Source organism: Anser cygnoides, chromosome 5 (assembly GCF_040182565.1).
Source record: "Anser cygnoides isolate HZ-2024a breed goose chromosome 5, Taihu_goose_T2T_genome, whole genome shotgun sequence".
NCBI classification, from domain to species: Eukaryota; Metazoa; Chordata; class Aves; order Anseriformes; family Anatidae; genus Anser; species Anser cygnoides.
In genome coordinates, this window is record NC_089877.1 from 34,134,857 (window position 1) to 34,154,719 (window position 19,863).

General features: G+C 38.8%; 1 protein-coding gene across 10 annotated transcripts in view; it reads right to left on the minus strand.

The window, feature by feature from the left end:
- The window catches only part of PHF21A (PHD finger protein 21A), a 138,545-nt gene that overhangs the window by 8,897 nt on the left and 109,785 nt on the right, over positions 1-19,863 (minus strand). For 7 of the 10 annotated variants that reach the window (XM_013192844.3, XM_013192860.3, XM_048065328.2 and 4 more), the window contains 9 exons: positions 19,048-19,302; positions 17,208-17,294; positions 13,683-13,979; positions 11,824-11,922; positions 10,625-10,676; positions 9,759-9,838; positions 9,240-9,300; positions 6,664-6,827; positions 772-927 (listed from right to left, as the gene is read on the minus strand). In XM_013192844.3, the coding sequence (XP_013048298.1) occupies positions 772-927; positions 6,664-6,827; positions 9,240-9,300; positions 9,759-9,838; positions 10,625-10,676; positions 11,824-11,922; positions 13,683-13,979; positions 17,208-17,294; positions 19,048-19,302 (1,251 nt within the window). Of the gene's footprint in view, positions 1-771; positions 928-6,663; positions 6,828-6,889; positions 6,913-9,239; positions 9,301-9,758; positions 9,839-10,624; positions 10,677-11,823; positions 11,923-13,682; positions 13,980-17,207; positions 17,295-19,047; positions 19,303-19,863 lie in introns of all 10 variants that reach the window. The other 3 variants (XM_013192884.3, XM_013192893.3, XM_066997838.1) reach the window with 2 other exon arrangements.

A 19,863-nucleotide genomic window follows, 5' to 3' on the forward strand; every position in this document is an offset into this window, starting at 1 on the left:
TTCTTACTTTACCATCTGGCTAACCAAAGGTCATGTGGGTGACTAAACAAGATGCTAAATCAGACAGAACACTAACAGCTTCAGGCTGCTGATTAAGAGCAACCCTTTGCAACTTCTGGAGTTCCACAAAAGGGTTATGAATACAGTAGTTTACTTCTTTGTCTTGTAATCTCAATGCAATTATGAACAAAATATTAAAATATCATCTGTTTGTTTCAATTGTGTACTCTTACAAAGGGATCTGGAAGAAAGAAGAACCAAGCTGTTTGTCCATCCTCGTTACACTGATTCTGGACAACGTTATTAAAGAGATCACTGAAGTCAACCTCTCTGGTGTTTGATTTATATAACCAAAGAGAGGTTTATATTTTCTCTATCTCTTGATGTAGGCTTCTACAAATGTTTTATTTATTTATCCAGAAGAACATGCTAATAACTTTTGAAGAAACGAGTTTGGGATGAACGGGAAAATTTCTATGAGTAGTAGAGAACCTTTCCCAAAAGTTTGTGTGCCTCAGCCCAGAAAGAGTAAAACCACAAGGGTAACAAATAAAGACCCCAAGTCCGGGAGTAAAACTTAACGGTTTTGTACTTGCACGCATTCCAACAGATGTAATCAAATCAAATTCACACAAGCCTTGTTGCAGACCAAATAAATTTGTTCAGTGTCAGGCTGTCTTGATATAAGTAAGCCAAGTGATATGATTGTTTTCTTTAACTTGGAAAAATCTTTACAGTGCATTGTGCATAACACTGTCTGTCAAACAATACCTGGTCTTGACATTTGGGACAGATCCACATGCCCTTGGGAATGGTTTTCAGAGGCGGGTCCAGACAGTCCAGGTGATAAACACGTGAACATGTGTCACACATCAGCAACTGCCCACTTTTTCTGCAAACACTGCAAAAATCCTCATGGATATCGCCCTATAAAATTGAGGGGAAGGGTTGAGGGTGAGAGAAAGAGAGAGAAGGCAAAAAGTGAACTTTGACCTTTGACATCTACATCATTGTTAAATGCAAAGTTTACAGCACAAACTATTTCTAAGGGGGTTCCAAATGGTCAAGCCCTTTTTAGAAGGTGAAACAGGAAAACCAGGCATGATGTCAGTAACACTGACATCTGTCTTCCCAAACACTCCCTCTGTCCTCCCAGGGTGAAATGTTACAACAAACACTTATTACCAAAACTTCTCTTAACAACTGATACCCCATAGCCTGTCTTATTTTAGATTCCCCCCTTACCCTGCTTTTTTTTTTGGCCTAAAATGATGAGCTATTCTCCTTGTTAACCCTTCTCATTTCTGGATGTAAGCACAACTTCACTTTGGGAATGCTGATGAGGCTGTCTCTTTCCAGTAATAGTATGTAAGAAACCCCAACTGAGTGACTTAAAAGAACACTGTCAAATATTTAGGTCACCTTTAAAAATGAAAGTGGAAGGAAAAGGTGCTCTGCTTGTAAATGAAAAAGAACAGAATGAATTATATGTTCTGAGATAATTCTTTTTACCTCGCACAGGTTACCTCAAGTTGCACCAAATAAGCTATGACTCAAAATTTTCTCTTTCTCTATAGATAGTGGTCTATGTTTCATCACTAACATAGGTTGAGAGACAGGATGAAAGAATAGCAAGAGAGACTTTCTAACTAAGGGTCTGTGGTTTTTTTTCTCCCCCAGAAAGAGTTGAAAACATACTGACAAGGTCTCTTAACAAAATCCAGTCCAAATTACTACTTTATCACCTTCAGAGAAATTTCTTTTCTAAAGCCATTAACTCCCCAGAAATATAGGTCTAATTTTTGTCACTTTTTCTTCTCTCTCTCTCTCCTCCTATTACTCCCATCTCATGCTTGGGGTAGTGGTGGTGATGGTGTTTGTTTGTTTTCCTTTGTTCTTTGGATATTTGAACAAAGAGGCATGAAAGAAAAATGGCTTAGCACCCAAAGAGCAGGAAAAGGGCATCCGAACCCCTCTCCCCTCTCCACCTGTGGCCTTTTCAGGCAACTTGACATATTCTAGGCCCCATCTGGAGTTAGAAATATGCACTTCTCACTGACTTCAGCCAACTTTTCACATGCACAACATCTGCAAGACTGTGATCTTAAGATGCATGTGTTGAGTCAAACTGCGCATATACACTCCCTCCGTATATATGCACTATCAGCACTCGCGGTGCTTCATTTTGACCCGTGCAGTCTTTTCAAGTGTGTGAATAAGTTCCATCATCTTGGAATGATATCGGACTTGGCCATGCACTTACACATTAAGTTGCCAGACAAGAAAAATGATGCTAACCTCTACTGTGGATAAAATATTAAACATATTAGAAGAATGAGACACAGGCAATCTGCTAAGGTTTCTACTTGGCGGCTCTATTGCTGATGAGGCCTTTCTCTGAAGGGAATGCTATTCTTCTCTTAATTCCCAAGGTTAGCACTGATGCCGTGTTTTGTAAAGGATCAAGCTTCAGTGAATTTTCAGCATCATGTTTTGGTTCCGTAACTCCAGGGATCATTGAGAGGTGGGTTACGGTATTATTTCATGCTTTACCACAGAGCTCTTCCGTGTTAACAGAAGAATGAAATGAGTGACACTTCATGCCTCTTGTGAAGTGATCTGTGTAACCAGTCTGAGAAGAACTTCTTTTCCTCCATCAAGCATTCCGCGAGTACAAGTAAGGAAAAGAAGGCAGACAGGAGATGTGACATAAGCTAAGATGTGAAATCCTCTGCAACCTAATGAAATTTTTAAGAGCAAAATTATCACATTTTACAAGAAAATTCTCATTCTAGAGTATTATATGTGTTTTTAAGATGCCTTCGGTTGCCACGGACCACAAACAGCATTTGGTATCTGGCTCAGGTGCCCAATTATTGGTGTGTTGAAAACCAAAACTGATATATCTAGTATCCTGTAGAAAGAGACCTACACGAGAGATGCAAACTGTTGCTTCTTGAGGTGGTGACATTTAGAAATTTAGACCCAGAGCCTTCTAAATTCAACAGAACACTGTAAATCCAGAAGTCATACAACTGGTCAGCATGCAGTGTGGCTGAACACATCAGGATGACAACACGTGCACAAAATCCATAGTCCTATTTTTGGTTTGTCAAAACAATAATACAAAATTCAGGGTATTTCCTCAAAATTAATAACTGGACATACCAAATCCCAGCCAATGCTCAATTCCAAAGAAATGCCCCAGGTTTTCTAGACCGTTAATAAATACATGCATGAAGGGGGTTGGATGTGATGTGACATGCACCCCACTAATCTCAGTGTCTGGACCAGCTCTGTGAAAACTATATGCAGCCAACTTATGTTAGAGCAGAGCTCGCTGACAATGCTCGGACATATGTTGCAGGCTAAATGGACAGAAGAATAATTTCAGGACAGAGACAGTATAAAAGGTGATTTGAGGTCACTTTTTGCTGTTTCCTCTGTACCAAGAGAACCAGAAAACAAATTAAAGCTTTTTGAACAGCTAACATTTTATTTTTATATACAGTGGCTAGAGCAATAGTGCCTGGCTTTAGGAATAGAACTGAACAATACAGCATCATATCCAAAGTATATGTAGTTTATGTGTTTGAATATGTTATATATATACATGTATATGTACATTTCACTGGAATAACGTGGGAAATCTAAATACTCTTTGACAACAACTGTGCAAGACCACATAAATAAAGATGATCGTAATATATATGCATGATGTAAGTGAATTAAGTTATCATAAGCAATAATAATCTTGGCACTTTCTAACATTTATGGGTTTGACTTTGCAATCTGCATGTTCTCTAATGCTCTTCTCAACTGGACCATTTATTAATTTACTAATAAAAAGGCATTTTGTGACCACAGACTTGAACCATCACTAGAATAGAGACTTTTAGACAGAGAACAGTTTTGCTTTATTCTTGCTGCTGAGTAATTGACTGTCAAAGGCAATTGCCATCTTCCAGGTGAATATGCTACTGTGTGAGAGAGAATCACCCATAACCAAATGGTTCACAGCCAATTGCCAGACAGAAAAAAAAAAAAAAAGATCTGTTCAACCGTGCCTACTGTATTACTTCCTTTGTTTCCCCAGGCTCTATTCCTAGTTTCTACTCCTCTGCTCTCATCTCCAATCCCATCTCAAGCTCCTGCTTCATTGTCCCTTCAAAATTCATCTCTGTCATTCAGAGAATGACAATTCAGGAGAAAGGCAAGAAGGCCTTTCTGGGCTGTGGTGATGAGTGCTTGATTTGTATTTTTTACAGGTTGGCTAAAAGCAAAGTTTATGTACTAAACATCAAACTTCCATTCTGAAGCCTACATGAATAAGACCTTCTCAGTAAATGAGTGCAAAATGTTTTAAAGATGGGTAACATTGCAGTTTTCTTCTGTATCTGTCTGGGAAACTGCTGAATGGTTTTAACTGGGACTTTTGAAATAACCTTTTATTTAGGCATGCACATCTCATATTTTCATTCTGTAGGTCCCCAAAAGCTGGGAGCTGTAACAACAGGCAGCATTTTCTATCCTATCTGGAATAAATAGACCTTTCTATATTTTGATTGTCATGTTGAAATATATTTTCTGCTTTTACATGTATTTTATTTTACATGGAATTCAATACCAAATATTTCTGAAAAGTCTAAAGAATTAGCTCAACTGATAGGGAATATACATTGAATGAGACTTTGGGATAAAATTCCTTCGAAAAACCAAACCTACAAAAATGTTAAAACCATTGCTTATGTATAAACTAAATCACTTGTCTGTAAACATTTTAAAGGGGACTTAAATATTATTCTAAAGGGAAAAGAGTGCTACTGTGCTATATTACAATACACTCAGGTAAGAGAGCATGTTAACTACCTTCTTTGTAAACTTCCACTGTCTCCTTTAGAATACTTCTATTTTCATAATTAATGAATACTGAAATAATCCATAATCTAGGTCTAAATACTATAAAATTTCAGAAAATTCACGGCATTCAGAACTAGATTAGAATGCCTCAAAAATTCTCTACTCTTGATTTAGCCTGCTGTCGCCAGGCACCTTGGAAAACAGGATAACATCACATTATACTGTTTTGAGAGCTCTTATACAGTGGGAAAAGACCGGCAGTATGCATACAGAAGTCAGAGACGGAAAAGACCTACCACACTATCCAGCCCTTCTCTTGGGGCCAGTGTCAAAAATGTTCTCTTCAGCATGTTTACTTGTCATTTTTACTGCTTAGTTACAGAAGACCCCAGAGGTGGAGCTGCCCCACCCTCCCTATGAGGGGCTGTTCCAGTCTCTTTCATCTGACTGTCAGCAAAGGGCTTTTATAGTCAAGTGCTATTCTGCTCTCAAAAGTGACTACATAAAAGAGCACCTTCTAATTTCACATACATATTCCCTGTGTATCAGAACTGCATCTATTTATTTCTGTGACTCAGACACACTTGTACTATTTCTATTCCTGTTATCTGTACAGAACAAATACAGTTCAGAAGCAACAAGCTGGCTTCTATTCCCTCTTGTATGTGGCCAAAAGAGTTGGTCCCTCAGTCCGTGCACTTACAGTGGTGAAACTGCATAGATGAAAATAAAGCTGCCCAGCTCTTCCTTAAAGCCCATTTCAAGTTGTTGGGCCTATAATATTTGTGAAAATATGTAAAAAACAAACATACAAACAAACAAAAAACCCACAGATCACTTACTCAGATTGCAGGAGTCTGCAATGATATGACTAAATAAGCAAGCACCTTTTTATTTTTAAACTGTACCCAGTAATTAGTAGTCACTAAAAGGCAAGCACTTTACTTTTACACTACACCTCCTGAGAATTTTTATGCAATGAATTGTTTCACCCATACTGAATAGAGTAACAGTACACTTTTGGACAAGCCATAGTGTCCCTTCGTTATGTCCTGTCAGACCTACACAGAAACTCAGTCCAAGTTTTCTCACTATTTCTTTTCTGAGGTTTATGCATGACCTTTAAAATTTTTCATCATGTTTTTGCTAGAAATAATAAAATAATTCAGTAGTTCTCAGCAACTTAAAAAAAAAAAGTTGTACTTTGAGTGGCAAATCCTATCTTTTAACTTAAAAAAAAAGTATACCTACTTCTTTATAAATTATAACAAAATGGGCAAATTTCTTTCAAGACAGATATAGTGATCTGATCACAGGGGCAATGTATTCAGCTATATTGGTACACCAGAACTACCATAAGCGATGCTGTGAACACGGCTCCTGGCTGTTCTGAGTGATCTAGGAGGTTTTCCTTCTCTCATTATAGAAACACCACAACTTTTTGTTATTAGGGTCTGTAAGTAATACTTTTCATTCTCCCCTTCCCCCATTTTCATGGATGACAGATTCAATTCAGTCAGACAAGATCTTAGACATGGCACAAAGGAAATGAGCTCATCTAGCATGCCTGGTGCCTCCCAGTGTTTCAATCCACTGAAGGAGTTATAAATAAAATCTCTACAGGATAAGAACATAGGTGCAGGAGGAAAAAGGAAGGGTGTTAAAAGGATGCTGGACCATTTCATTGCACTGAACTAGGACAAAGGATGAGTGAGACTAAAGAAACAAAATCTGCAATGATTTTCCTTGCGACTGTTTCTACATATCTTTCCAAAAGCAACCCCCTCCCCAAGAGTTACTTACGTCTGTGGAGCTGGGGCTAGGCAGGGACACAGGCTGAACAGCTGCGGGAAAAGTAAATGTGGTCTCTGTCTTTTCATTTTCAGGGGAGTCAGGATAACTGGACAGAGGGGATGTGGGGGTCAAAGCCCCAAACCCCAGCACCGTGTTGTATTTAGGTGGACGACCTACATATTAACAAAAGGGAACAAACAAACAAACAAAAAAAAGGAAAAATGATCTTACATACCTTTGGCCAGTGGTCCTCATTGGCTAGCATGAAAAAGGAAATGATGTAGCACAGAGAGGAAATTAATATAAAAGTTACAAGTGGAAGGACAGAAGCAAAGATTAAAACATTTTTAAGAAATCTTTAAGTAGAATTTTGCAAGGAAAGAACATTTAAAAGATGTATTTCAGAAGGAAATAGAAACAAGTTCTGTCGAGGGTCAAAGTATCGCTCTCACAAAAGCAGTGTGGGAATGCTTTCCATTCCTAGAAACAAGGCTATTCAGTTTTTAGGGAAAGCATGTTGGCATCAAAACTAGAGAGAAGCCACAATAACTACTATTAAATCCCTTCTACTGTTATCCCACACATTCCTATCTTTCTACTGCCAGCATAAATCTACACAAAGGTTAAGTCCTTTATCACAGGCCAACACTCACCATTCCAACCCTCTCCTTTTCTTCCCATTTTTTTAAACCCACTCACCCACAGATCAGCACTTTCTAGTCTACTGGTACATCTTTTAAATTTAAAACAGGTCCTATTTTGTGACTCATAACCCCAGCACTACCAGCTGTAATCTTTCATTGGTCTTCCACTGTAACCCTCACCCAAATCCTGTGCTTTTTCTTAGCATTTCTCAGTCAAATACGTTTGATTCTACACAACTTCCATGTGCTCCTTTAGACTAGCAGAAGTGCAGAATGTGTTTGTAGCTATTTTCATAAAATTACGTATGCAAAAGAAGACGGCAAAAAACAATATGTAACCATTATTTCTGCCTCCCTTCTCCAGGGTAATTTATGGATATGTAAACATAAAGGACCTAGGATCTAGGAATAATTCTCCAGATTTTATGTTTACAGATTGTCAGTCCATACCTATTAACATGCTAAACCTAGCATTTAAAGTCTGGATATGTTCCAGAACTAAGTATGTCCTTGGAAACGGATTTCTGATAGTGATGTCCATGGCTGAAATTTCTGACATGCTCAGCACCATCTAGAATTAAACTAAAGCTCTCAAGGGCACTTGCTTGCATAAGCTTTTCACCTAATATATTGCTATACTAAATCACAAAACAAATGTATACATCCAAATCTTTTGTCAACTGAAAATGCATGCTGCTAGTTTGGTACCGATACAAGGTGCAGGCTCAAAACAGTGTGGGAGAAAAAAAAAAGAGAGCATAACAGCAGTCAGCATGCATAAATAGGCTAGGAGAATATCAAGTACAAAAGCATGCAAACTCTTTCATTGATGCAGTTCACAATGAGTTATAAAACAGAATTAAGAAATCATTACTAGAAGTAGGAACATTTACTTATCCACAGATCAAATGCAAACCTCTCTCTATATAAAATCTATATTATACTATTTAAAAAATATTTTTTTATGTCATTAGAGGATGGCACTAGAGGCTCATGTGCTTTATTCAGAAACAGCATGGCTGCAGAAGTGTCAGTTTTGCCACATTGCCTTCTAGACTGACAAGGTATGTCTAGGAGAGTACATGTGAAATGGATATATGACCTTGCAGCCAAAAAAACAAAACAGAACAAAACAAAACAAAACAAAAAAAACAACAGAACTGGAACTGGTTGATGCTAGATTAGACTGTGGATTTTAAATATGCTCGATTGCTTAAGTCTGTAAAAACCGCAGAAAATTGTCAAAAATCAGGGAAAGATTGTCATGTACGTGTGGTTGATGCCGTGCACAAAAAACAGTATCAAGTTCTCTGCTATGCTGTTCTGACTCATCTGATTCACCATAACCTAAGTCTTAAAATTTCACCTGTATTACAGAAGAATTTCTACTGAATAATACTGCATACCTGTATGAAACATCACCTCCCCTGTTTGGACAAGTGGCACTCTGCTTGCAGCGAAGTGCTCAGTATGAGCAAGGAGCGAGATAGTCTTTCTTTCTGAAGACAAAATCTTTCCAAGGACATATCTCTGCTCACAGTAGGGAACAAGCTTTTCTCACGCTAAGTTTCCTCTCCTATTCTGGGCAGAGACACTTCTTCCATAACCACCTTCTTCTTGATGGTAGCAATACAATTTACTTATTAACAAGAGGATCTCGACAGCAGCTTTATACCACTAAATGATGTTCACACATCTCACCTTTCACTTTGCCCTATTTTTGGGGGGCGAGAGTGAAATTGAAATGAAACACTGAGCTGCCTAATAAAACCTGCTATGCTAATCCCTAGAAGTCACGACCTGTGTCTACTGTAGAACTTCACTATACAAATGAAGTACTGCAATGCCCTTCTTTGTTCTGTTCTTCGTATCAACAAGGGAACTGCAAACACAAGATGGAGAAAGAGGCACACAGCAGGGAGACAAGTCTAAATATCTCACCTCTTTTGCGTGTCCCAGGATGCATTGTGCTGTTCAGGTACGTGACTGCACTCTTCTTGCGCTGTAGGGGAGAATAGAACCATTTTTGCTCGCTAACATTTTTGGCAACAACTATATGCAATATTGATGGATAGCATGGTAGTACTACATGAGACGATTGGCTCTTCTATTTTCTGGAGCATAGCTTCAGAAAGGTCAGCTTTTTTACACTACTTCTGACATCTGGACTGCTTCAGGCTAATATGCAAGCTGACCTAATGACTAGGACTAACACACACTGCCATTTAACGTCAGCTTTACATAGGGGAAGGCAGAAAGGGATGCAAGTATTAAAAGAACACCCCAATGTATTTACTTTTTAAAAATCTGAGGGTTATATCATTGCAATGGCCTTTTAAATCATAAACAATAGCTTCCCTGTCCAGTTAGAACTGAGACAGCTTAGTAGGCAGCAATGTGGCAGAAAAACACATAAGCTCAGAATGAAAGTACTAGCTTCCCCCGGCAAGAGATCAATACCTCAGGCTCAAAAACTGCTCCACTGTATACTGGATTTGCTGTTGTTCTTCTTTTCCTCTCTTGTCGCTTACTTTGGATTTCTTGTAAAACAAAGCATTCAGGTTAGAAAACAACGGGCCTCAGAAATTATATGAAGTTCTCAGAACACAGTTTGCATGTGACGGTAGCTGTGAAGATTTCTGCAGAACACCACTCGTAATCAATACAGGCAACTTTGTCACACTTCTAATTTCTGAAGGTTTGAAAACTAAGATCTGACAAGGAATGTAAGTGCTCAACTAATTCACAAAATGACTGTCACCTTCTGTCTAAATAAAAGTACTCCCTGACTACGACTTTTTAAATTGGTGGTCAGTGTAACTGAGAGCTAAAACTAAAAGCCTCTGGTAATCTTTTCAATACTTAAAAATAAATGCAGTACAGAAATATGCAAGCTGTTGCAATTTAAGCTGTTTTTCACTGTATAGGATTAAGAAAGCCAATTATCTATCAACTCATTTCCTTTACAGATTACAGTTCCATGAAATCATGAAACAAATAAGAAATCCAGATGTGAGTTACCATAAAATTATCCATGGCATAACTTTTCAGATACAGGGGCTGCCCTAAAAGCAACAATACTGTCACAAACTTCTTTCCTACTACCAAAACATACACTTTCTTCCCAACCACTGATCTCAGCTGCATAAGCAACTGATCTGTGTCCATGTAACACGGGGAATAAAAAGGATGCACAACAGAGACTAAGATTAAGAGTACAGGCATCCCAAATGCACTTAATACAGAAATATTTTGGACTTGAACTTCCAACTCAGAATGGCCATGAAGCAGAGAGCTCAAGAACCAACTTACGACATTTTTCTTACCTTCCAGATGGTCATGAGTAACTAGTCCCAGAGATACCATGAAGGCAAGTTTCTGTGAGAAGGAAAAAAAATAAAAACACAGAGATCATAACATTTCCAATCGTTAGGATAAGCTACTTCGGCCCTTTAAAGTCAGTTGACAGGTAACTAAGCAACAAAGAAGTTATTAATAATGCTTTGCTTCTATAAATTCCTTTTCATTCATATATGTCAATCTCCTTTACAGAAGATAGACGCCAGTCCCATTTTCTAGACGGGAAACTAGGCTGAGATGTAGGGAAATGCCAGTTGCTCATGATCACAGAGTTGGCAGAGCTAGTAACAAGAAAGCAGTTTCTTTAATTCTAATCCAGCACTGAAACAACTACGTGATTGGCTCTTAGTAAATGCCAACACAGTTCACTTGCCAGCAAAACATTGCTGGTTGCAGAATACGATCTCCATATTATCTCTATGATTATTGCAGACTACAAGGAGCAACTCTGGCTTACATTTGCAGTTTGATAAAGGCTATGGCTCTCTTAAAGGATTCTAATTTTAATGCAGGAATTGCAAAGACATCTAAAAATCAGAATTGGTACTGACAACAGTTAATGCTCACAGTAGTCAGTTTGAATCCATCTACAAAAAACAAACATAGCAGAACATTTAGTTGTAATCAGTTCCAAAGCTTGCCATGGCAGGCAGGCTTTAAAAATACCCATTTTGGCCATTTAATCACTAATAATATCACTAATCACTAGACTAACTATACCTAAACTGGAATAAGAACTGGGAGAATGTGAACATACATTACTCTTTCCGTCCTGCTCACCAGAACGGTAGTATTTCATAAAGCAAGATAAAGACAGTTCTCCAGCATTAAAAATAACTTCAGAAGTCTAAAAGCTCAAAGGAATGGAAATCAGTGCCGTAATCTAAGCCTCCTGGTTGAAGGAAGTATCAGAGGTAAATTACGATCTTCTAGCTTGACAAAAGGCTCAGAAGTCCAATGCATCTCAGGACTGGAAAATGCAAATGCATTGTATCTATTTAGATTTCTTATTCTGTAGCCCTATCAGCTATTGCTGTCCAACAGGAATGTAAGGAACATAAAAATTTAGGAGTCTTTATGGAACAGAGGAGAAAAATTGTTTTCTGAAGGACAGAGTACTTCCTTTTTTTTTTCTCAAAAGAAAGCTCTGGATGTGTTCTGATACCTGTGGATTTTCTTCTCGTTTTGGCTTCGGTGCAGCAGGTGGAGTAACTGTACGACTTTCTGTTTGCTTCTCTTCTGCTTCCACGTGTGGTTTAATAGTCTGAAAAGAAACAGTGTTTCTTTCATTCAGTGATAAGAATGACTTTTTTACGTTGACTAATAAAGCAAAACAAATACTTTAGCAGATACAGGAGAAAAACAGTTTAAAACTGGCAGTATACTAACAAAGACTTAATTGAGGAATCTGACGTGAGAGGAATGTTAATTTGTGTTTTGCTTTAACAAAGGATGGAGCAGCCTCACTACCATTCCATTAACCCAAGCAGCCATGCAAGCAATAAAAGTCATCGTAAGAGTTAACTCCATTACAGAAATCACTATACTGTATGGGATGGAAAACTTCCAGGTACAAAACATTCTCATGGTACACGTATTTTGTACTTCTGGCTCCTTGGTCTTCATGAAGAATTATGAATGGCTCAAATACTGTCTCTCTGACTCCTAAGATCTCAGATGTTTCTGAAACTTTTTTCTTTTCTGAAGTTAGAATCTTTTGCAATGGTATCACAAAACCTTGCATGACAATCCTCAACCCATGGCACAGCTGCTGATGCTACAAATTAAGGTAATCTCTATACAGACACAAACTTTCCCCCTTTACCATGTAGGGAAAATATACAAAAATAATTGTGTATTGTTAAGCCACCAGCATTTTTCTGCATGGTTTTCAACAGTTCCTTGAATTTCCAGTAATTATTGAAAGAGCAAATGAATATTGCTGACATCAAAAGGAATAGGCATCAAAAGTACAGTATTGTAAAAGTACAACTTCAAATCATATGAAAAGGGCATGCATTGCTGAATAACTTGTAAGACCGCCTTGAGGTACACAAGAACCTACTCATGTGAATTCATGAGGAGAACTGAACACGAGCATAATGTTCATGCACAAGTTTTTCACAGTCTCTATAGGTGACTTCAAATATGGACGATAACTTCAAGGCACATTTGTCTATGAAAGAGTTGTAAGTGAAATATATACTAATATATGCACAATTACATAAATATATGTTATATCTTATAGATAACGTATTATACATTATATAGTATTAAAATATTACTAACATGTAATATACCAAGTAGTTAAAAGTGAAACAGAAGATTGCTTCACTTGAACTGAATGGGAAGGACTGCAGCTGCAACCCACACTAAAGCAAAATTTTATTTTATGAAAATCTTTACTGGAAAGAGACTTTAAAACTAAACATCCAGAATGCTCTGTTTCTGAAGGTCACCCTTCCGCCCATTCAATCCAATTTAGTCATGGGAAACTACCAGTCTTCAGAAGCTGAGCAAGACTATTTTGTCTCCAATCACAAGTGTACAAGACTACAAGATCAAGGAAGAAATTATTGTACTTATTGGGTTATATACTCCTATGATTTTGCGTAATTTTTTTTTTGCCTTTCTGGTAGTCACTATCTGAAAAACAAAACCACTGAAAATATTATTCCAGTGTCTCTTAAAAGCCTGATATGAACACGGACTTGTGTTTGTACTCAGTATCCAATAAATCAGTACAGCCCTGGAATACTGCTTGTTTATAAACTACTGAAGTTAAGAAAGTACAGGGAGAATAAAACCCCTGAAGTTTGAGAATAAGATTCCAATGAGCCATATTAAAGAAAAGGTAATTTCTACCCCAAGAGTTGAAAGTCATTCCTTAATTTGTATTGTTGTTGGAACACGAGTATTTCCAGTACCCACTGAAAATTTCTCCATTTCTTATCCTCTCCAAAACTGGCTCCATAAAGCAATAAACCCGCTATGTTTATCTAGTAGATACTTTCTTATCTGTACCTGTTTTTCAATGTTTGGTTTGCTGATCTGTACAGTCTGAGGTCCAGCGAGCCTGGTACCCGGTGCTGCTATCACGATGCTGGTGAGCTGTGCCATAGGGAAAGTTTTGGCTATGGTTGCTGTCTGCCCGTTAACTACACGAACTGGATGTATGGAGTTCTGAGAGTTGGGTAAAGAGGTGGGTGTGAACTTTGTTGTCAACATCACAGGCCTCTGAATAAGCTGAGGAGCTGCAAGCATTGGAGGAGGTGCTGGGGCAATAGGAATGTTATTTTGGGCAACTGGTTTAGGTCGAACCTACGAAAAAGTAAAAAAGACAGAGAGATTCATATAGGAGTATTGCAAAGAACTTCTTTACCAAGTCTTTCAATTCAGCCTGTATAATTCATACAAGGTTGCTTGATTACTTATAGAATGTAATTTTAGCATAGTGTCATAAGTAAGCTATGAGAAAGAAAAGTCATGTTTTCAAACCTGCTTGCATAAGACGCAGCCATAACATTTGCATGTGAAGTCACAGTCCTTGAAATGGTATTTTGATGCACAGATATTTATATACTGCATGTGTATTGCCAAGTGCCTTATATATGTCTAAATCAACATATTGGTTTCGCAAGCCAAATATTCATGTAATATTTACCAGCACTGCCGAGGCACTCATGTTAAAAGTGTATCTCAAGGCTTTACACTGAGCCTTCAACAAATTTTCAGCAAATCCTTGTTACTGTTGTCAGCTTTATCTATATCTAAATAGACACTTGCACAACCAATCTTGCTAAACAAACAAACAAACAAAAATCAAGATTATACATTAATCTCTCACTGAAAGTGATAAAGGGTACAGGTAAATACAGTTGTTAATCTTTTTTCTTTCTTGGGCCACAAAAATTTTTCAGTCCTCTACCACCAACATTTGCTTATTTCTTGCCCATTGTTAACTTTTTACTTATCGCATCATTACAAAGTATAGAAGTAAAGTGCATTACTCTGAAAATAAAGCCTTTTTCATTGTTTAATTTCTATTGTCCTATCCATCTTTAATATTCCATTACGATTTTATCATCGAAATCTAGGACACATCCCCACAGATCTCACTGTCCCTAAATCTTAACCAGATATCAGCCTATACTTCCCTTTTCCTTTTTTTTCTGTAAAAGATTCAGAATTTTAGCCACAGCGCCACATATATCTTGGTAATTAAATAGTTCCTCCAAGATTTATTTACCTATTTATTTATTTATTTAAAATGAATCAGCGTCTTTCCCAAACCATGGAAAAACCTGTAAAAAACAAGTTTTACTGCTCAGCTGCTAACAGGTCACTTTCTGCTGCAATACAGAAACACTTGGGAAATATCTAAAGACATCTTGTTTTCGTTTTTTTGCTCATGAATGGCAAACAATAACAGCAATTTAAGGCCTTGGTTGATACTTTGATTTTGCTAACACCAGTTCAGTGGGTTCATTTCATATGATGCAAATACTTTCATATATGATCATCATAGGTGAATCTCATAATCACAGACCCATGCAGGTTAGAAGGAAGCTCAGGAGGTCTCTAATCCAATCCCCTGCTTAGAGCAGGGCCAACGCTAAATGCAGAGACCAGATTGCTCAGGACTTCATCCAGACAAGTCTCTGAAACCTCCAAGTTTGGAGCTTCCATAACATCTCTGGACAGCTTCTTCCACTCTTAAGTATTGTCACAGTGAGAAATTGTTTCTTGACTGGACATTAGGAAAAATTTCTTTACTGTGAGGGTGGTCAAACACTTGAACAGGCTTCCTAGAGAGGTGGTTGATACCCCATGTCTGTCAGTTGGATAATATGCTTTAACTTTTGTTAGATCTGAAGTGGTCAGGCAGTTGGACTGTATGATCTTTGAAGGTCCCTTTCAACTGAACTATTCCATTCCATTCCATTCCATTCCATTCCATTCCATTCCATTCCATTCCATTCCATTCCATTCCATTCCATTCACTGTTTAAACCTTTCCTGTTAAAATTTATGATCCTTGTCTGTAATTCTCCTGCACCTATGTCTCTATCTTCTTAATTTTTTTGTAGGTATTGGAAATAAGGCTGCTGTTAGGTTCCCCAAAACCTCTTGTATAAACTGAACAAGCTCAGCTCTCTCAGCCTCTCCTTGCAGGTCATGTATTCCTACCCTCCCCAACTATCTTAGTGGGCCTCCTCTCCCTAAATTTGAAATTCATTCAAATTTATTAACTTCCTCCTTATACCAGGGGGTCCAGAACTGGATGCCATGCACCAGATCCAGTTTTATGATTCACAGATTCACAGATTTACAGATTTCTCTAGGTTGGAAGAGACCTCAAGATCATCGAGTCCAACCTCCGACCTAACACTAAGTACTCCACTAAACCATATCCCTAAGCTCTACATCTAAACGTCTTTTAAAGACCTCCAGGGATGGTGACTCCACCACCTCCCTGGGCAGCCTGTTCCAATGCTTAATAACCCTTTCGGTAAAGAAGTACTTCCTAACATCCAACCTAAAACTCCCCTGTCGCAACTTTAGCCCATTCCCCCTCGTCCTGTCACTAGGCACGTGGGAGAATAGACCAACCCCCACCTCTCTACAGCCTCCTTTCAGGTAACTGTAGAGAGCGATGAGGTCGCCCCTGAGCCTCCTCTTCTCCAGGCTGAACAAGCCCAGCTCCCTCAGCCGCTCCTCGTAAGACTTGTTCTCCAGACCCCTCACCAGCTTGGTCGCCCTTCTCTGGACTCGCTCGAGCACGTCCATGTCCTTCCTGTAGCGAGGGGCCCAAAACTGAACACAGTACTCGAGGTGCGGCCTCACCAGAGCCGAGTACAGGGGCACAATCACTTCCCTCGACCTGCTGGCCACACTGCTTCTTATACAGGCCAGGATGCCGTTGGCCTTCTTGGCCACCTGAGCACACTGCTGGCTCATATTCAGCCGACTATCCACCAATACTCCCAGGTCCTTCTCGGCCAGGCAGCTTTCCAGCCACTCATCTCCCAGCCTGTAGCTCTGCTTGGGGTTGTTGCAGCCCAGGTGCAGGACCCGGCACTTGGCCGGGAAAAGGTGGCTAATCTCTTCCATTGATCCTGTTGGTACAGCCCAATATGCTGCCAGCCTTCTTTGATGCCAGGGCACACTACTAGTTCATATTTAGCTACTGTCAGACAAGACCTTTCTAAAAGTGCTGCTTCCCAGCCTGCCAGTCCCCAGCCTGTACCTAAAGCAGTGGGTTAGTCCATCCCAGGTGCAAGACTATGCCATTTTCCTTGCCAAAGTTCAGAAGATTCCTGCTGGCTAACTCCCTTACCCTGTCTGGGTCCCTCTGAACAGCAGCACTGCCCTCAAGTGTGTGGACTGCACCCTCAAATTTGGCATCATCTGCAAACCTGATGAAGATGAATCATCTCCTCCACCAGGTCACCAATAAAGACCAGCAAACATGATGTACATAGAAAATATCTTCTATTTATGCTATAATTAAGGTCCTTCTTCTAATGTTTGTTCTCTGTACACTCACCTGTGGAAGAAAATTTGGACGAGGAGTGAGTCTGGGAGGTGGGATGAACTGCGGCACTTTTATGGGCTGAGGTGTAGCCTGAACCTGCTGTAAGAACATAAAAGACAGTTAAATAAGTGGAAAACAGCTTTGAAGTTGTTCACCAAAATCAAACTCCTGAATGTATTTTCAGACTTGATGTTCCTGGTTTTCCACTCTGTAAATATTTTTTCACAGTAACAGCTTCTTCATTATAAATGTATTGAAGCCAGAACTAATCTTACGTCCCTGTTCCTGTACACCCTGGAACACAAATTGAAGGTATCTTTCCTTCTAGTGCGACTGTACTACTATGATCTAAAACCATTTCATTTGAAGATAATGAAACTGCCATTTGTTTTAATAGTTAATAATTGGCTTTACAACAGACAGAAAATAATACCAGCCTTTGATGTCCAGCTATATGAACTATTGTCCTCTCATATTCAGTGATATACAGAAGAATGAAAGAGTATCTCGTAAAAAATAGTAAAGAACTGGAGGTTAAAACTCTTCTATTTCTAGCAATATTAATGACACTATGAAGGGTTGTAAATACACAACTTAAAATTTTCAAAAGTAAGCCAATCAAAACAATTAGGGTCTGATTTTAAGGAGTCCTAAGTACTTCACTGTCTACCTGAAATCAATTGGAGCTGCCACATAATTAATCTCTGAATAGCACTAGTGACTACACAGTGAGATGCTCTGAAATCAACGTCCATGTTAGTTTCCACCTTTATGTACTTCTGTCCACACACATAAGATTGCAATTTACTTAAAAAAGCTCTTGTACTGATTAATTAATGCTTGGAAAATATTCTGAGATTTTTGATGAAATGTACTACTGAAAAATAAATCATGGACAAGTATTGTGACAGTATCACCTCCCAGCCTAAGTAAGTTACTCAGCAAAGAGATTGAGCAGAAACATAAAGGCCAGATGAGAGTGGGGCAATGGATGACACTGGAAAAGGGAATAGCAGAACAACTCCATTCAGTCTGTCCTGATTACAAACATGTGCCTCATTAGAAAGCAAAATTACTTTCATTAGCATTACTAAAATGTGTGTTTTTTAAAACAAAAAAAAAAGATTTATGTTTAGTGAAATTTCAATCTTTAATTCAGAAGTAAAATTTCTCTGTCATGATCTCATACAATTGCTGGTTTCCAGTCCAAGAAGCCTATACAATCCAATTCTAAAACATTACTTCTTATATTTTCAGGTGGCTGATTGATTGCTCAGCAGCTTTACTACTCTTGAAAAGACTGTGTGATGTAATCAAAGCACTTTCCAAAACACACTTAAGGAAACAGGATCTATGTACGAAAAAGTGGTGAGCGAAGACAGGATAGTGAACAGAGTTAAGTGGTGTGTCTAACGCCAGAGACTATCACAGAAAGGGAACATGAGAGATAGACTCAAAAAATATAAGATGAAAACCCCAAATATCAAACAAAGAAACTCTGACACCACCTTTATCAAACTAGTTGAATTTTGCAGAACACAGCCACACAGACTAGGTAGGGGCAAAACAATTGACACTTCCCCATGACTAACAGCTGCAACCAGGGGAAACTTTACACAGAGGCAATGACAGCATTAATTTAATTCTATAATCAAAACAGTAATAACAACCCATGTAGACAGTAAATGCTTTTCTCTTAGCTTCTTATTTTAACAATGTTAACTACGGAAGCCTCACAACAGGTACTTTTCTTTCTCCTGCAAAAACTTGACTATTCATTTAAATACTTTCTATAGCCCTCCTGTAAACTAAACCCACATGTATCTGCAGGGAAAACCCATGAAATGCTTACCAAAGTGACTGTGTTTTTTGCCACTATTTGGACTGCCTCAGCTCCCGGCCCAGTGACCTTATTTGTCGTCTGGAGGTTGACTGGTGCATTCTGCGCATCGGTGCTGAGGACCGCTTTCTGATTGTTGTTGATAGCAGTGACCATGGCAATGGTAGGTCTCTGACCCACAACGGAGGCAGGCATGGTCGCAGTTGCTGCTTTCAAGACGAGAGGTAGTGTCTTAGTGGTGATCATTGAAGCTGTAGTTACAGTTTTCTAGAGGAAACAGAAAAAACACTGTAAGAAACAGAGACACTTTGTATCAGACAGGATGTGGGCTGGTTAGTTGGAAACAATCTACAGAAAAAGAAAAGGCAGCACTGAGTCTACCTACCTACTGTTCAGACAGGCACATTATCTTATGCCTCTGAAAACTGGATAGCTAGAAAGAAATTGAGAAAACATTTCTGTACTGTAAGGGTGGCAGAGCACTGGAACAGGTTGCCCAGAGAGATTGTGGAGTCTTCTTCTCTGGAGATATTCAAAACCCCCCTGGATGCCATCCTGTGCAACGTGCTCTGGGTGATGCTGCTTGGCGGGGCACCGGACTCGGTGATCTCCAGGGGTCCCTGCCAACCTCAACCACTCTGTGATGCTGTGACAAGTTACTAGACAAATCTCTTTTGGGACACCTGTTGGGTACATTTTAACCATCTGCAGCATTACAGATTGATTCAAAAACAATTCCTTAGAAAATGACAACCAAGCATTAGTAGTGGCATATATATTTTTAGATCTTTTACTTTCATACTACCTCCAAATGTTTGCTGTCAACAT